General features: G+C 41.6%; 1 protein-coding gene across 1 annotated transcript in view; it reads left to right on the forward strand.

The window, feature by feature from the left end:
• Positions 1 to 1,696: 1,696 nt before the first annotated feature.
• FAM81B (family with sequence similarity 81 member B) overlaps positions 1,697 to 19,071 on the forward strand; it is a 71,845-nt gene continuing 54,470 nt past the window's right edge. Inside the window, exons 1-2 of the mRNA XM_066383772.1 lie at positions 1,697 to 1,749; positions 6,216 to 6,280. Of these exons, the coding sequence (XP_066239869.1) occupies positions 6,237 to 6,280 (44 nt within the window). The 5' untranslated portion in view covers positions 1,697 to 1,749; positions 6,216 to 6,236. The remainder of the gene's footprint in view (positions 1,750 to 6,215; positions 6,281 to 19,071) is intronic.

Below are 19,071 nucleotides of genomic sequence, written 5' to 3' on the forward strand. Positions count from 1 at the left end.
GTGAAGGACCTAGTGATTTTTTTTTTTTTTTTTTCCTTTTGCATTTTTCTAAAGCTGGAAACAGGGAGAGACAGTCAGACAGACTCCCACATGCGCCCGACCGGGATCCACCCAGCACGCCCACCAGGGGCGATACTCTGCCCATCCTGGGCGTCGCCATGTTGCGACCAGAGCCACTCTAGCGCCTGGGGCAGAGGCCAAGGAGCCATCCCCAGCGCCCGGGCCATCCTTGCTCCAATGGAGCCTCGGCTGCGGGAGGGGAAGAGAGACACAGAGAGGAAGGCGCGGCGGAGGGTGGAGAAGCAAATGGGCACTTCTCCTGTGTGCCCTGGCCGGGAATCGAACCCGGGTCCTCCGCACGCTAGGCCGACGCTCTACCGCTGAGCCAACCGGCCAGGGCAGACCTAGTGATTTTTATGACAGTGAGCATTAAGGAAGACACTTCAAGCTCCTAAATTTCAGAGAACTTACTGACGTTAAGTATGAAGGCCAACCCAGTGGTAGGATTCAGCCAGTTCGCACTGGTTTGGCAAAACTGAGACCTAATTTTTTGTTGAGTTCGGTGAATCAGTTGTTAAAATGGCACTTGTAATCAGGAATCTAAGGTGGACGCCTGGGCAGCCGCCCAATGTGGAAATCACAAATTTACATTCCTTACTCTTTTTTAATGTTCATCTGCGCAATATTGAATTCTAAATGCCTGTAGTATTGTTCATTCCGTCCATATGTGGAAAAATTGCAAGTGAGGACGTCAATCAAGAAGCAATATAGAAATATCTTAAATAACAGTTTTATTGGTTTTTGTCAGATATTTAATATTTTCTCATTAATATGTTAAAACTTTTTATGACAATCTAGTTTTAGTATCTCTTTTATTGTTCTTCTTTAAGTATTAAGTGCATAAAATAATAAACAACCTTTCAGTATACCGTTTGTTTAAACTTCAAACGGTCATTAGGGCAGAGAATCGGCTGTTAATTATTTGAGTCCCTACTAGGCCAACCCCACTGACATCACAGATTCTTCCCGCCGTCACAATGCTGCTGAGCTGACCTGGAGAAATCCTGCAAACACAAAGACTCTGTGAGGGTTCAGTCAATATTCCTTAGTACTTTGGCTTTCAAAGGAAGAAAAGTTTTGAACATTTCTTTAAAAAACTGTCAAATCAACAAAAAATAAAGCCAGGAAATCAAGCATCATGAGTTCAGGTATTTATCTCATGGATTACTTAAGGTCTCTGAATCTCTCAGACTCCACTTTCTGACTTACATGTCATGTTACATATAAGCAAGGTAATAAATCCCAAAGAAGAGCATCGGAGCTCTCAGGCACAATAGGGTGAGAAATCATACCCTATTATTTCACAACAGTTTGATCTAAATGAGTACATTTCCACAAGGTTTTCTAAACGTATAATGAAAGTACCTGAGATGATAATCTATTCTAGCCGACTATTGATGTGACTGGGGCTTCTTGGGGTGGAATTGAGGCCGGGAAGCAGGGAAGGGGGAGTGAAAAACAAATTGGAAGGTTCCCTTTAACTATTGCCATATGCACAGAAACTGCCTTCATTAGAAAAAAAGAAATTACCACTGCAAAAATTCTCTTGCCATAGTTCCTGATCTGATTCAACATTCCGGTTGCCTAGATACAGATATAAACAAAAGTGCCTCCCCGGCTGCAGAGGAACCACCACCAGATGAGCCTGATGGCCCCCTTCCTGGATCAGCCAGTGACCAAGAGAACAAAGTAAGTGCTTCTAGATATTCTTATTAAAAATGGAATACTTGATTCATCTTCTTTAAAGCTCAGCATGCTTTAAATGAAAATGCTTCTTTAAAGCATTACAGAGAGTTCTGAGGAATCCTGGAAAAGTTGTTTTTCTTTTCACTCTCTCCACATTTCCTGTTTTCTTTTGTTTTCTGCTTTGACAAAGAGACTAATAATGACAGCACAAACTGGGAAGCAAAAAGGGCTCAATTTGGGAATACATTCATTGGGCTGACTTTTAATATGTATGACTAAAAATTAACAAAATTTATTTTTTATTAAGATTTTTAAAAAATTATAATAAAGTCAAGATATAGATATTATCTCTAACTGGAAAAAGAGAATAGCTAAATGGAATGTTTCTTTTATTGGTACTTGTCATATCTTCCCCATTAATGAAAAAGAACATTCAGGGAAGTGTTTTTAGACTTGACTTTGTAATTCTCATAACTCCTGACCAGCAAATGCAGCTTCCTGTAATGAAAAGCTAGCACAGTATCAAGCACTGATATTTTGTATCTGTTGGCTGTACCATGAATTAGCTGTGTGTCTTTCAGCAATTATTTAACCTTTCTGTTTCTTTTCTTTTTTTATAAAATGTATTAATTAAGCCTATCATTCAAATAAGTAGGGTTTGAATGATCCACTAAGGTAAAGAGCTTAGCAGGTAGGAAGGACTCAGTCAATTTTTTTTTCTTTCTTTTTTTTTTTTTTTTTTTTTTGTATTTTTCTGAAGCTGGAAACGGGGAGAAACAGTCAGACAGACTCCCGCATGCGCCCGACCGGGATTCACCGGGCACGCCCACCAGGGGCAACGCTCTGCCCACCAGGGGGCGATGCTCTGCCCCTCCGAGGCATCGCTCTGCCGCAACCAGAGCTACTCTAGCGCCTGGGGCAGAGGTCAAGGAGCCATCCCCAGCGCCCGGGCTGTCTTTGCTCCAATGGAGCCTTGGCTGCAGGAGGGGAAGAGAGAGACAGAGAGGAAGGAGGGGGGGGTGGAGAAGCAAATGGGCGTTTCTCCTGTGTGCCCTGGCAGGGAATCGAATCCGGGTCCCCCGCACGCCAGGCCGACCGGCCAGGGCCATCAGTCAATTTTTATTATCTATATGATCTTGAACAGGTCCATTACTTCTCTGCTCCTCAGACTCCTCACCTTTAAAAATAATCATCTTAAATTCTCTCTGTAATAAAGAAGGATTTTAGTTACTTCAGGTAATTAATATTACCCTTTTGATAAAAATGATTCCTACCTTACAGGACTATTGGAAGAATAAAATTACCTTATATGTGTGAAGTTATTTTATAGGCAATTAAACCATAAAGGAACACAACATTTTAAAGTATTATGAAACAGATGAGAACTGATGCATGTAAAATTTCCCATAAGCATCACGTTGTTAGTGAGAATTTTTACTAATTACATCCTAGCTTGTAACAATGGAGATAAAACAGAGCTGACTCCTATATGCAATTAGCAAAGATATAAAACTTATTGTCTAGATACATTAAAAAATTGCATATTAAAAAAAATAAATATGCCACAATGTTTTGCTCTAGGTCAATGAGTTTTCAACCTTTTTCATTTCATGGCACACATAAACTAATTACTAAAATTCTGTGGCACACAAAAAATATACTATATTTTTGCCGAGCTAATAAAAAAATAGGTATAATCTTGATTCATTCACACCAGATAGCTATTGCTGTATTAGTTGTTGTCATTTTTTTATTTGACAATCTTATGGGAAAGAGGTCAGTGCCCCTGACTGAATAGTCAAGTATTGCACGTTTTAAAACTTATTGCGGCATACCAGTTAAAAATTGCCAGTCTAGGTCATAGAATATGAAGTAAAACATATATTTTCTGTATCTTTTATTTTCCTATATTTTTTCACTTTTCTCCTTTTCCAGGCTTAATATTTGTTACTTTAACAGTATGTGAGTTGTAGATGTATTAAAAGGATGCTATGTATGGCTTCCTAAATAAGACATTAATAAAATAAAAATGAAACATAAAGCCAATTGTTTTACTTAAGAAAGAAAAAATAAGGCAGTAACTCAGTAATTTAGTGTCTTGAACGAAGTATTTATCATTACTAGGCCCTGGCCGGTTGGCTCAGCGGTAGAGCGTCGGCCTAGCGTGCGGAGGACCCGGGTTCGATTCCGGCCAGGGCACACAGGAGAAGTGCCCATTTGCTTCTCCAACCCTCCGCCGCGCTTTCCTCTCTGTCTCTCTCTTCCCCTCCCGCAGCCAAGGCTCCATTGGAGCAAAGATGGCCCGGGCGCTGGGGATGGCTCTGTGGCCTCTGCCCCAGGCGCTAGAGTGGCTCTGGTCGCAACATGGCGACGCCCAGGATGGGCAGAGCATCGCCCCCTGGTGGGCAGAGCGTCGCCCCATGGTGGGCGTGCCAGGTGGATCCCGGTCGGGCGCATGCGGGAGTCTGTCTGACTGTCTCTCCCTGTTTCCAGCTTCAGAAAAAATGAAAAAAAAAAAAAAAAAAAGAAGTATTTATCATTACTCTTTCATTTCACAAATACTTACAAAGAGCCAGTGAGTGCCAAACACATAAGCGTGGGACCAGCCTGTTGCTGAGGAAATACCACAAATTCCTCCCGTAGGCCAGGTCTCAGTGGAGAGGTGAGAAGGAAAGAGCTGGCACTGGTAGGTGAGGACCCCAGGGCCCAGCCCTGTTCCAGCAGAAGAAACTGGAGTAAAAACATGAACCAGAGCAGACCAGTCGCAGTCTCTAGGCAGTTAGGATAGCTTTTACAGCATGGGCCTGGGCATCCAGTGGACCATTATATTCCTTCTTTAGGGGAAGACCAGGCTTCAGAGCACCTGACCCACTGCAGACCCCACCTGGCAATGGGGAGAGAGGGTCAAGCACTGTCATGGCAGCTGGAGCCTGTTCCGGCCGCCCAGCTGCAGGTGGGCAGGGTCAGGAAGCTATCTATTGTCGTGTTCTTTATTAGCTTCCTTGCTAATTGACTTTATTTTATTTTTATTTTTAGCTTTGTTTAGTTTAGTTTTTTGAAAGAGAGGTTTCCCATTTAGTTTCTTAGAGCTTAAATTAAGAAGTGGTCATTTCTGCCCTGGCCGGTTGGCTCAGTGGTAGAGCATCGGCCTGGCGTGCAAGGGGTCCTGGGTTCGATTCCCGGCCAGGGCACACAGGAGAAGCGCCCATCTGCTTCTCCACCCCTCCCCCTCTCCTTCCTCTCTGTCCTCTCTGTCTCTCTCTTCCCCTCCCGCAGCCGAGGCTCCATTGGAGCAAAGGTGGCCTGGGCACTGGGGATGGCTCCTTGGCCTCTGCCCCAGGCGCTAGAGTGGCTCTGGTCGCGACAGAGCGACGCCCCAGAGGCGCAGAGCATCGCCCCCTGGTGGGCAGAGCGTCGCCCCCTGGTGGGTGTGCCAGGTGGATCCCCGGTCGGGCGCATGCGGGAGTCTGTCTGACTGTCTCTCCCCGTTTGCAGCTTCGGAAAAATAAAAAAAAAAAAAAAAAAAAAAAAGAAGTGGTAATTCCTTAGGCATTTGAAAAAGAAATGATTTCTGTGTGTGGGTCTTAACATATTCTGCTCAACATTATAGTATACAATAACATAAACCAAGACAAAATAGCCTAGGAACATATTTCGTTTAAATTTTAAAATGAGGTGGAATCTACTCTTCTCTCCCTATTGAATTCAATTCAGTGGCAGGCTATTAAAATGAAGGTTATTAAACTGTGTCCTGTTTTTTAAACTTAAAAATAAAAGAACATTAGAGTTGAAAATAGTTTCAGCATATGCAGAAACAGTGAGTACATTTTGATCTTTTTTCTCCCTGGAAGTGCTGCAAAATTGTGAACTTTTATGCAAATAGAACTTTCTAGTGGTACCATTTTATTGAATCAGTAAAGCGTTCATATGGCCAGCTCTGCTTAATACTAATAAGTTATGTACATAATTGTGCTCTGACTTATTTCTCATTTACTATAGTAATCTGATATCCAGATTTATTAGAAAACAAAATTACCTGGATAGGTGCTTACCTGGATAGTCTGCTAGTCTTTGGCTTGGTTTTTGAAAACGAGCTATTTCCCTCAGAATTCAGCATGTCAGGAATAATTCACTCTGCGAGCATTTCTTTAGTAACCCAGCCAATACTCATTAGATATTTTATTTAAAAATTATCTTCTAAGAATAATCTATGGCTTTGACCTTTCCAAAAAGCTTTTCCTGACTGTGTTACCAAACCTATGAAACACAGCTCTCTGGTATCTTCCCAGAACTTGTGATTTTAGTCTCCAGCAATTCCAAAGAGGCTGTGAAAGATGAGCTGGGCTGATGGTCAATGCACTATAGTTTATATTTTGTTTAAAATTAAAATTTTATATAAGGATAAGATCATTAGGGTTTCACTGTAAAGTACTTGATGATACATTTTAAACCCATAACCTTTGTCTTAGGTAAGATTCTCTCCAGTCAAAATGTCAACCAAGAATTCTACAGAACTAGTTGAATATGTTGACAAGTAAGTCTGTAAATTACTAGTTGTAACTATTTACTGTATTTAGTGATTCGGTTAGATTAAAGGGGCTGAGTGAGATCTTTAAGTTCATTCCAGCCGGTCCTCTGCTTTTGAAAGAGGCTGCTTTAGACGTCTCGGAAAGCCAAGCCTCTCTACCCTGTTCCTTTCTGATTGACAGAGCAAGCTGATTTTACTCCCTCCCCTTTAAATAATCTCCATAGGTTCTCGTATACTTATGAAGAAAATAATACAACATAGGCAATGAATGGCATACAACAAGGTCTGATATAGTTAACTATGACTGTAAAAATAAACCAGATGAATCTTTTAACATTACATGATAAAAAATCAGGAAATTTTTAAATATATTAAATTAATCATCATACAACTTTGAGCTATTAATAAGTGCCACACCGGAGCGCATCCAGGGAAGGTCTGAAGGCAAGGAACAACTCTGGGGACTTGAAAATATTTTATCGATACATGTGCAATGCCCAAAAGATCCCAGAATTCCAGTTTGAAAGGTGAGATCACAGAGGCAATGCATATTTTGAGGTATTTTCTATTCCATTCGTCAAAGGAAGATTTAGTCTTATACACCAGTAAATGTTTACAAGGCACTGGAGATTTAGTATTGGGTTAGTATCAGGCTTCCCACCATTTTCTGTGTGACCTTAGTCAGTCCCCAGGGTCTCTGGGCTTTGGCTCTTACTTTGCCAAATTAAGAAGTTAGAGTGGGCCTGACCAGGAGGTGGCGCAGTGGATAGAGCATCAGACTGGGATGCAGAAGGACCCAGGTTCGAGACCCCGAGGTCGCCAGCTTGAGTGCTGGCTCATTGGGTTTGAGCAAAGCTCACCAGCTTGGACCCAAGGTTGCTGGCTCCAGCAAGGGGTTGCTCGGTCTGCTGAAGGCCCGCAGTCAAGGCACATATGAGAAAGCAATCAATGAACAACTAAGGTGTTGTAACGCACAATGAAAAAAAAACTGCTGATTGATGCTTCTCATCTCTCTCCATTCCTGTCTGTCTGTCCCTGTCTATCCCTCTCTCTGACTCACTCTCTGTCTCTGTAAAAAATAAATAAATAAATAAAAATTTAAAAAAAAAAAAAAAAAAAGAAGTTAGACTGGGAACTCTCTAAAACCCACTGCAGCTGTAAAACAATTCTGATTCTAAAATATACATCATGACAACAGATGACAAATGATCAAAGAAATGAATCAAAGTAAAGAAAATCTACTTACTGAATTTTCATTTTAAAAGTACCTTTAACAATAAAGATGATATAATTTTCAAATTCACTGATTTTTATAATAGTATGCTCACAACTAAGAATTTTCCTGTTTCCAAACCAATTGAATTAAATAAATTTTAAATAGTTCAACCACAATATTTTGGTCCCTCATTTCATGCTACCCATAAGTTGTATGTGACAAGGGGTCTGTAATTTAGAGAACATAAAACCAAACAGGGAAAAATTATATTTTTCTCTGTTTAAATATGACATTCTGAGTTAAGGAAAATGAATGTGGTATGCACAAAAATAATTACCACTGATGGATAAATTAGCTAGCCTGGCCAGCCAGTGAGAAAGAGAAACGAGTTTCACCTGACTGTTCCAGGACCAGGGGAAAATAGAAATCATTCTTCTGATCTGTCAGATTCCAGTATGAACCTAAGTGGATACATTTAGCCCAGGCTGGTCACCTACATCCCAGGAGGCAAGAGAACAAACTCCTAAAATATGGCAACAGACTCAAAAAGAAATCCAAGAATGTTTTTGCCATTTCTTGGATTCCAGAGAAACTAAACTTAAGAGAAAGGGGAAGAAATATTCTATAATTCAAAGCAAAAGCATGATGAAGATTATCTGGCCCCAACGTTATTTCTACCTTGACCTCCCCTGTATCTCTTCCCTTGCTGCCTGAGCCATTTATCTAGAACTTTCTGTGTACAACCTGAGATGATTAGTTTTCTTTTGGTCTCCCCTCTGATCTCCCAGAACAGGCTGCAAGCCTGCTAGAGGCAGGGTCTCTGTGACCTCATGTTCTTGACCCCCCAACAATAGTCTACACCAGGGGTAGTCAACCTTTTTATACCTACCGCCCACTTTTGTATCTCTGTTAGTATAAAATTTTCTAACCGCCCACCGGTTCCACAGTCATGGTGATTTATAAAATAGGGAAATAACTTTACTTTATAAAATTTATAAAGCAGAGTTACAGCAAGTTAAAGCATATAATAATAATTACCTACCACATACTTTATGTCAGATTTTTGCTAAGTTTGGCAGAATAAATCTTTATAAAACAACTTACTATAGTTAAATCTATCTTTTTATTTGTACTTCGGTTGCTCTGCTACCGCCAACCATGAAAGCTGGAATGCCCTCCCTAGCTGTAGGGACCAGGTTGACTACCACTGGTCTACCCGTACATTGAATATGGATTCTGAGGAACTGGAGTTGACAGATTTAATGGAAAGTAATAGTGGGACAGTTGCATCTTTGGGGGTCTGCTTAGAGCAGTAGTTTCTTGGGGAGCTGATTAGCTGTAAAGCAATATGGCACTGGAGCATTTTAAACATCTGTGCAGATATTTTTAATTGACTTATTAAATCCAACAAAATAAGCATAAAAATAACCATATTTAAAATAACTTCATCCTTCAAGTCATAGTATTCTGAGTGGCAACAAATTTACTGATACACAAAGTACTTGCACAAGTAAAAATTATTATTGACTCATTAAACTGCCTGAATATATACCATTACATATTCTTATAGGTTCTACCTTATAAATCTATATTGGTATACTTATAGGTAATAGTAAAAATAACAATAACAACAACAAAAATAACACTAAAATCCAGCAACAAAAGAAGAAATGCCTAGCTTATGAACAAGGTTTCTCTAGAAACGTGTACATTAGAAACATAGGCAGACAGAGGGCCCTTGTCAGTCTCGGCAGTTGGAGCAACGCCCATACATTACGTATACTTGTTAAATGCCAGGTCATATTAATAATCCGTGGGGCAGGGGCGGTGGAATGCTTGCAATCACTTATAAGACAATTATGGTGACACTATATTAAAGGCAGTAAACAATTCTGATTTCCACATGTTCATTCACAGTGAAAAGACATTCACTGATTTCAGGACAGCGTATTCAAAGCTCCTTTAGGCTTAACTGAGCACAAAGCACCAAAGCTGTTTTTCTTTCTTCTTTTCCTTCTGCTGGTTTAAGGAGCACTGTGTGGAGGCCAGCAACCCGAGTCTAGTCTGGAATCTGCCCCTAATCAGCTCCATGACATTGAGATAAAGAGGTCTTCCCCCCTCCGTGCAGCCTCTGCCCCTCTGTAGAAGGTAGAGGTGGTGAGCCGCGGAGTACCAGGGGATGTTGTGTTTGAGAGAACACCTGGATTTCATTTCCAGGATATGCATTAGAAAAATGCCTCTACTTTCCAATTCTCAACTCTGTCCACAATTTCTCATAAATATTCTTTTATGTAGTAAAGTAAGTGGCTAAGATTTAAGAGTGTACCTTATTTTCCCATGGAATTTAATCTTGAATGGTAAACAAATTCTGCCCATAAACCACTTTTTATTTTCCTTCAGTTTTTTTTTTCTGACACTCCTTAAAATAATATTTCTGACCACTGAATTAAATAATTTATAAGGTCTCTTCTATCCCTTGGAGTCTTTAGTCTTTAAAAGTTGTTTATTACCATTTATTCACTTAACAAAGTGAGTATCTAAATGCACTATGCCAGGCACTTGGAGAGTCATCAGTGACTGAGTCAAAGACCTCTAACCGCATGGAGCCTCTATTCTAGCAGGAGGGAGGGACACGCGCTGTCAGTCTGCCCACGAAGGCCTCACTGAGAAGGTGACATTTGAGTAAAGATCAGATTGGGGGGGGGATTGTCCATGTGAACATCTCAAGGAAGAACAAAGTATCTGAGGCAGCAACATTTCTGTGGTGTGGCAGAAAGAGCAAGGGGGTGAAGATGGCTGGAATTAAAAGGAGAGAAGTATAACTTGAACTAGGATGCTCTCTGGTTGAGGGCAATGAAACGGTTTTGTCCTGAGGCGCTGTCAGGGCTGCGCTATCGCAGTATAGATCTCAGGTCCTCTCCCGGTAGTACCTTCTCAGAAGAGGAGGGTCTGGCTGACAGCCAGAGAATGGCATTTAAAATTTGGATACATAAAACTATCAGTAAGTCAAACGGGCAAAATAATCAATGATTAATGGTTTCTCCTTGTGATAGAATCTGGCATTCAGGGTCTGGAGAGTATTCACCTTCAAGGTTTTTTTCTTAGTACCACAAGAGGCATTTTATTATTCTGTGAGGTACTGCTTTTGTCGCTGCATGGAGAGGATGGATACTTCACATTACAGTACACAAGGAAGGCAGACACAACGCTGTTGTTTGAGCTTTCTGCGGGATAACTCATGGTAGGCTGGAGAACTGTCAGGCTGCATGTTGCAGGATCACGTCCATCTTTGAGGGCAACAAGCTCCCGGGTGAGAAAGCTCTAGAAAGAGTCTGCATAGCTTATGAAGATGGGGATACTCGGGGCTCCTTTGGTTGCTAGTTTTTTGTTTGTTTGTTTGTTTTTTAAAGATTTTTTATTTATTTATTCATTATAGAGAGGGGAGAGAGAGAGAGAGAGAGAGAGAGAGAGAGAGAGAGAGAGAAGGGGGGAGGAGCAGGAAGCATCAACTCCCATATGTGCCTTGACCAGGCAAGCCCAGGGTTTTGAACCAGCAACCTCAGTGTTTCCAGGTTGACGCTCCATCCACTGCGCACCACAGGTCAGGCTGGTTGCTAGTTTTTATTACCTGGTGGACCCTCTCCCACCCTGAGCAGTTGCCTGGCTCCACTGACCATATTTATTGTTATAGCTTCCAGCTCTTACTCAGTGTTAATCATCTTACTTAATCCTCACAGTAAGCCTAAGAGGTAGATAATAGCATTGTTTTCAAGAAGAAGACAAGACCGGGGCTTCAGAGGAGTCAAATATTTGCCCACGGTCACACCATGCTATAGTAGAACCAAGATGATGGCCCGGAAATTTATGTCTATGTTTCCTCAAAGCCTGTTTTCTTAATCACTCCTCTATTCACACTCCCTACCAGCTATACACACACATCCTGGGACATCATCACCTCCATTCCCTCCCTTGCAACATGGAAGACGTGATGTAACCACGGATTTCTGACCTTCCTCTCTGAGTGTCCCTCTGTGGGGTCGGGGCAGCCTGGACTCAGCACATTGTGGCTGCACCTCGGAGTCACCGCCGTCAGCGCGGTGCAGTCCTTTGATCATGTCCTCTAGCACCTTCTTGCTGCCCCACTGTCCCTCCTGTGACGGGAAAGACTGTCTGGCTGGGCACGGCTGCAGGAATTGGCCCTTCTCACAGCACCTTCCCCCAGATTAGTCAGGCAGAGGCTGCCCAGGAGTTCAGTCCCCAGGGGCTCTCTGGACTCTTGCCATGAACTCCGCTGTGGTCAGACGGTCAGACTGAGGCCAGTCTCGGTTCTCTAGAGCAGTGGTCCCCAACCTTTTTTGGGCCACGGACTGGTTTAATGTCAGAAAATATTTTCACAGACCGGCCTTTGGGGTGGGACAGATAAATGTATCACGTGACCGAGACAAGTGTCAAGGGTGAGTCTTAGACGGCTGTAACAGAGGGAATCTGGTCATTTTTTAAAAATAAAACATCGTTCAGACTTAAATATAAATAAAATGGAAATAATGTAAGTTATTTATTCCTTCTCTGCAGACCGGTACCAAATGGCCGACAGACCAGTACCGGTCTGCAGCCCGGGGGTTGGGAACCACTGCTCTAGAGCAGAGAGGGAGCCCCCCGACTGCTGGACTCCAAGCGGACCCTCAGTAGTGCAGGGAGAGATGTGAGCCAAGCAGAGGAAAAGTAACTGCAGTGAAAATTATATAATGTTGGGAGCAAGTTATATATTAAAAATAAGAGGAATAAATACATCTTATATCTGAGGAAATGCATATATAACAGGAAGAGCTACTAGTTGGTCTAAACAAAGTTGCTGTGATATAGGAGAGTCAGAGGCAGGTTTAAATGTTTCCTAGTTAACATTCTCAAGAATTGACCATATGTTGGGCCACAAAGACAATATCAGCAAATTTAGAAAAATTGAAATTGTACCAAGCATATTCTCTGATCATAAAGCCTTGAAACTAGAATTCAACTGTAAAGATATGATCCTATACATCGAAAACCCAAAGGACTCCACAAAAAGATTACTCAAAACAATAAACCAATACAGTAAGGTCGCAGGATACAAAATCAGCATACAAAAGTCCATAGCCTTTCTATATGCCAACAATGAAATATTAGAAAACGAACTCAAAAAAATAATCCCCTTCACGATTGCAACAAAAAAAATAAAATACCTAGGAATAAACATAACAAAGAATGTAAAGGACCTATATAACGAAAACTACAAGGCATTGCTAAGAGAAATAGAAAAAGACACAATGAGATGGAAAAATATTCCTTGTTCTTGGATAGGAAGAATAAATATAATTAAAATGGCCATATTACCCAAAGTAATATATAAATTTAATGCAATTCCCATCAAAATTCCTATGACATTTTTTAAAGAAATGGAACAAAAAATCATAAGATTTATATGGAACTATAAAAAACCCCGAATAGCTAAAGCAATCCTAAGGAAAAAGAATGAAGCTGGGGGCATTACAATACCTGACTTTAAACTATATTATAGGGCCACAATAATCAAAACTGTATGGTACTGGCAGAAAAATAGACACTCAGACCAATGGAACAGAATAGAAAGCCCAGAAATAAAACCACATATATATGGTCAAATAATCTTTGATAAGGGGGCCAACAACACAAAATGGAGAAAAGAAAGCCTCTTCAACAAATGGTGTTGGGAAAACTGGAAAGCCACATGCAAAAGAATGAAACTCGACTACAGCCTGTCCCCGTGTACTAAAATTAATTCAAAATGGATCAAAGACCTAAATATAAGATCTGAAACAATAAAGTACATAGAAGAAGACATAGGTACTAAACTCATGGACCTGGGTTTTAAAGAACATTTTATGAACTTGACTCCAATGGCAAGAGAAGTGAAGGCAAAGATAAATGAATGGGACTACATCAGAATAAAAAGTTTTTGCTCAGCAAGAGAAACTGATATCAAAATAAACAGACAGCCAACTAAATGGGAACTGATATTTTCAAACAATAGCTCAGATAAGGGCCTAATATCCAAAATTTACAAAGAACTCATAAAACTCAACAACAAACAAACAAACAATCCAATAAAAAAATGGGAAGAGGACATGAACAGACTCTTCTCCCAGGAAGAAATACAAATGGCCAACAGATATATGAAAAGATGCTGAGCTTCATTAGTTATTAGAGAAATGCAAATCAAAACTACAATGAGATACCACCTCACCCCTGTTAGATTAGCTATTATCAACAAGACGGGCAATAGCAAATGTTGGAGAGGCTGTGGAGAAAAAGGAACCCTCATACACTGTTGGTGGGAATGTAAAGTAGTACAACCATTATGGAGGAAAGTATGGTGGTTCCTCAAAAAACTGCAAATAGAACTACCTTATGACCCAGCAATCCCTCTACTGGGTATATACCCCAAAACCTCAGAATCATTGATACGTAAAGACACATGTAGCCCCATGTTCATTGCAGCACTGTTCACAGTGGCCAAGACATGGAAACAACCAAAAAGTGCTTCAATAGAAGACTGGATAAAGAAGATGTGGCACATATACACTATGGAATACTACTCAGCCATAAGAAATGATGACATCAGATCATTTACAGCAAAATGGTGGGATCTTGATAACATTATACGGAGTGAAATAAGTAAATCAGAAAAAAACAAGAACTACATGATTCCATACATTGGTGGAACATAAAAACGAGACTAAGAGACATGGACAAGAGAGTGGTGGTTACCAGGGGCGGGGGGAGGGAGGACGCAGGAGGGAGGGAGGGAGAGAGTTAGGGGGAGGGGGAGGGGCACAGAGAAAACTAGACAGAGGGTGACGGAGGACAATCTGACTCTGGGTGAGGGGTATGCAACATAATTTAATGACAAAATAACCTAGACATGTTTTCTTTGAATATATGTACCCTGAATTATTAATGTCATCCCATTAACATTAATAAAAATTTATTTAAAAAAAAATGTTTCCTAGTTGAGTTATGGATAATTTTTAAGCTTTGGTTTTCACCTAAATTGAAAAAGTTTCACTTATGCCCCAGAGTGGTTGTGGGGATAAAATGAAATAATGTTTATTAAAGAGATATGTTGACTATAAACACTATATATAAAAAAGAGATTGTAATAATAAATTCCTTGTATTTCCCGGAACACCTCTCTAATCATTTACCATCTGTATTAGTGCCCTAGGGCTGCCAAAACACAGTGCCACAAATTGGCTGGCTTAAAACTATAGAAATCTATTGTCTCACAGTCCTGGAGGTTAGGAGTCCAAAATCAAGGTGCTGACATGGTTGGTTTCTTCTGAGGGATCTGAGGGAGAGTCTGTTTCATGGCTCTGTCCTTGCTCCTGGTGACAGCGGCAAGCCCTGGCCTTCCTTGGCTTATAGGTGTATCACTCCAATCTCTGTCTTTGACTCTACATGGTGTTCTTCCTGTGTCCCTGTCTTCACATAGCCATTCTGATAAGAATGTTGGTCATATTGGCTACTCCAGTGAGACCTCATTTTAACTAATAATATCTGCAGCAACCCTATTCCAAATTAGCTCACATTCTGAGGCACTAGGGGTTAGGACTGCAGCATAACTTGTTGGGTGTCACAAAATTCAGTTCATAACACCATCTAATAAATAGTAAATAACTGTATATAGTAAATAACTAATTAGTAAATAACTGTAATAAGAATGCATGTCTATAAAACTTGTAGAAATTACAAAGCACTTCGGGTGTGTTATTTAAATTGATTTCCTAGGACCTAGGCAAATTGGATAAGGCAGGACTCATTATCTCCATAGCACAGATAAGAAGCTCTCTTCTGGGGAACCTAATAGAGGTTAAAGGTCATGAGTGACAGGGGCAGAACTTGAACCCAGGTCTTCTGACTCCAAGTGCAGTGTTCTTTCCCCTGCAGACTCACATAACTAACACACCCTCCAAAATAGCAAGGAAACATGGAAACTTAACTGAAGACTGCTACAAAATGCAATAGTAACTACAGAAGTCATCCAAACTACTTGCTGCTGCAGTTCTCCTATGTTCTATCATAAGTGTAACCCAATGTCCACTGTGCCCTCATTCACACAGGGACTCCGGAACACCTGCCAATCTGCTTGCCTCCATTAGACACCTAATCACAACAGGTGCATCATTAATGCTGTAATTTTATTTTTAAAATTTACTGAACATGAGGAGTTTGCCTCATACAACTTTTCTCTGTAAAGATCCACCACCAGTTTCTTTTTTTAGACTCCTCTTGGCCTGGTCACTATTTGGAGTCCTCTCCTTCCCGGGCCCTCGATGCAAATGCCATTGCTGGCCCGACCCCACCAGCCTTGGTCGGCTTCCTCCAGGACTTCACCCATGAAGTCAAATTGCCCTCCTTCATCTCCCTGGAACATTCAGTCCTTTGTAAAACTCAGCAGTGGAGGCTCTCGTAGTCACCAAAATCCATCTGCCACGTGGTAACAACAAGCAATGAAGAAACTTTAGAAAATATCTTTTCAATTTCATTGCTACATACAGACACTCGTATTATTTGTGTGAGGCATCAGAAAGTTCCATAAAGTTTCACCATATATATATGTATTTTTTTTCAGGACCCTATGCACAGAGAATGTAACTAGTCATATATTAGATCCCAAAAAAATGAAAATTTTCTTTAGTTATGCCCTTTCATGTTCTAGAAAGGGGTTAAATTTTCAAACTTTTGTGTCTTGAGTATTACAAGTTGCCAAAATGGTTCTCAGAATCTTTAAGTAAACTTAGTTCTCTATTTGCAAGAACAGAACAGGCAGAGAAGTAAGATGCTATATTGCGCCGAGGCATCTGCCAGCAACAGCACAGCTCATGTAAGTCACGCCGGATCGCAGAGAACTCGCAGTCTGCAAAAAATCTGTTCCAATTCAGTTGTTGGCTACATCATCAATGGTTTATGTAAACCCCAAACCTCTCTCTGAAAGGCCCCTAGGAATTCTTCCTCCTCTGGTTAGTGACTCCATCTGGACCAGTCTGGAATATTCAGTTAAATTTCCTTCACAGTTAAACTTACATGTAAGTCCCACTGATAAAATACAGGTACCAGTGAAACAGTGCATGTGTTCTTTTGCTGAAAGAATCGCAGTGGCCACATTTTGCTACAGCAAAAGGCCTTACTCAATTTTTAACCTTCTGGATACTTTGATCATTTGGACAATGGGGTCACTGGGAATCTCTATGCGAAAACTGAGACTGTTCACCTGCATGTTTCCCATTGATTGAGAAAGGTCAATTGGAAAACATCATTCTCTTTTCTTATGGTAAATGAAAATAGGAAAAATGGAAGCTCTGTGTTCATCTTGTAGGAATCATGTAAATAGAACTAAACAGAGCATCATGTGGTGCTTCATTACATAAGTAGTAATAACAACACTCCAATTAATAGTAAATCTTAGGTATGAAAAGAAATTTCAAAAAGGAATACCCTCCCCTGGGGGGAAGAGAAATGGCAATGGAGTAGACGGACGTTACAACTCCTACCTCCTAGAACCAAAGTGTGTTACAACCTGGGAACAATCATCTTGAAAAACCAACTTTGGACTAAACTAAGAGGAATCTATAACCAAGCATCACCAAAGAAAGCTCACTGAGACTGGTAGGAAGGGTGGAGATGCGGAAAGGGCTGCCCCAGGACCAGGAGCAGGCGGTGGCCTGGAGAGTCTCTCATGGTGGGGTGGGTTGCCCAGGGAGTTGTGGGTCCTCAGCCCCAGGACCAGAGCCCCAGAGACTAGAGGAGGATTTAGGTGAAAGAAGAGCCGGGTTACTGTTTGTGAGAGAGAGAGAGAGACAGAACTCTCAATCCCAGGCTCAGTCTTAAAGGGACCACGCAGAAAACCTCATTCACAGCCATTTACCCAGGGCTCTGGGAGTGGGGAGCACTGAGAGGACTGGAGTTGTGAGAGGAGAGTATAGTCTAGAGGGCACAGGGAGGGACTATGGGGGACAGCCACCCTGAACCCTGTACTGGGTCACTCCCCAAACCTAAAGTGGCCATTTTCCCTGGGAGAACCAACACCAGCAAAGGGAAGCAATTACCTCACCCACCAGAGGCTCTCCTGCTCCAGTCAGTACAAAGAGTTGCTTAGAAGCAGGGGCCGCATCAGGGACACAGGTTTTGAGTGCTGAAGTCTGGGCTACACCTCCCCCTAATACTACTGAGAACCCTCCGAAGGTTGGGCGGGCCCAGCTGTGGTGGGGGGCGGAGCTAGGTGAGGCGGCCCACATGGTGGCGGCGGCGGGCGGCAGAAACTGGCAGAGCATCCAGTGCTGCAATGGTGAGGGTGGAGCCCAGTGAAACCGCCTGCATAGAGGCCTGTGGGACAGCCCATGGGACAGCCTGCGTGCTCAGCAGGGCCAGTGCCTGAGCACCCAAGGAGGTGGTGGTGGCGGGCTAGTGGATAGACCACACCTTGGGAATACAGAGGCCACACACACTGGCCAACAGCAGATAAAAGCCAGCCTAGGAGTGCAGCTGATCATTGCAATGGCATCTGGGCCCAGCAGAGGCACCCACAAATTCTGGATCGCCTGTAGATCCAAGAACATTGCTAAGGGCCAGTCATAAGCAGTGAGCCCCACTGGTCTGCACCAGGTTCCAGTCAGGGAGGTCCAGGGCTGGCACATCCATCAGCGAGATAAGAACATCAGCTCAGGACCTCACAACCCTAGTTAGAGTGGTATCATAAGGAAGGGCTCTTCACACCTGACCCAGCTAAGGCATAGAAAATGCAGACACAAATAGCTAAAAGAGCAGTTGCAGCAGACAAGTAGCCCACATCAAATTACAAACAACAGCTGAGGCCAACCAAAGAAGATCTAGAAACAACACAACTGAAAGCAGGAGGCAGACAACACCAACCCTATACTCAGCTAGCTACACAAACAACACATCCAAAGAAGCAGTCCATACTCAGACAAAATGGGAAGACAGAGAATTGCAATTCGAATGAATCAAAAAGAGAAATCGCCCCCACCAAAAAAAAGAACTGAATGAGATAGAAATAACCAAGATACCTGATGCAGAGTTTGAAATAATGATTGTTAGGATGCTCAAGGATCTTAGAGCAATAATGGATGGACATAATGAGCACCTAAATAAAGAGATAGCAAGCATCAAAAAGGATGCTAAGATCATAAAAAAGAATCAGACAGAAATGACAAATAAAATATCAGAAATGAAGACTACACTAGAAGGAATTAAAAGCAGGCTGGATGAAGCAGAGGATCAAATCAGATATTTAGAGAAAAAAATAAACAAAAGCATGGAAGCAGAGTGGCAAAAAGAAAAGAGGCTCAAAAAAGTCTGAGGAAACTCTAAGAGAGCTCTGTGACAACATGAAGAGAAACATCCGCATCATAGGGATTCCTGAAGGAGAAGAGAAAGAACAAGGGATAGAAAGCCTAATTGAAAAATCAAAGCTAAAACCTTCCCTAAATTGCTGAAGGAAAAAGTCACACAAGTTCAGAAAGCACCAAGAATCCCATTAAAGAAGAAC

Source organism: Saccopteryx leptura, chromosome 4 (assembly GCF_036850995.1).
Source record: "Saccopteryx leptura isolate mSacLep1 chromosome 4, mSacLep1_pri_phased_curated, whole genome shotgun sequence".
In the NCBI taxonomy this organism is placed as follows: Eukaryota; Metazoa; Chordata; class Mammalia; order Chiroptera; family Emballonuridae; genus Saccopteryx; species Saccopteryx leptura.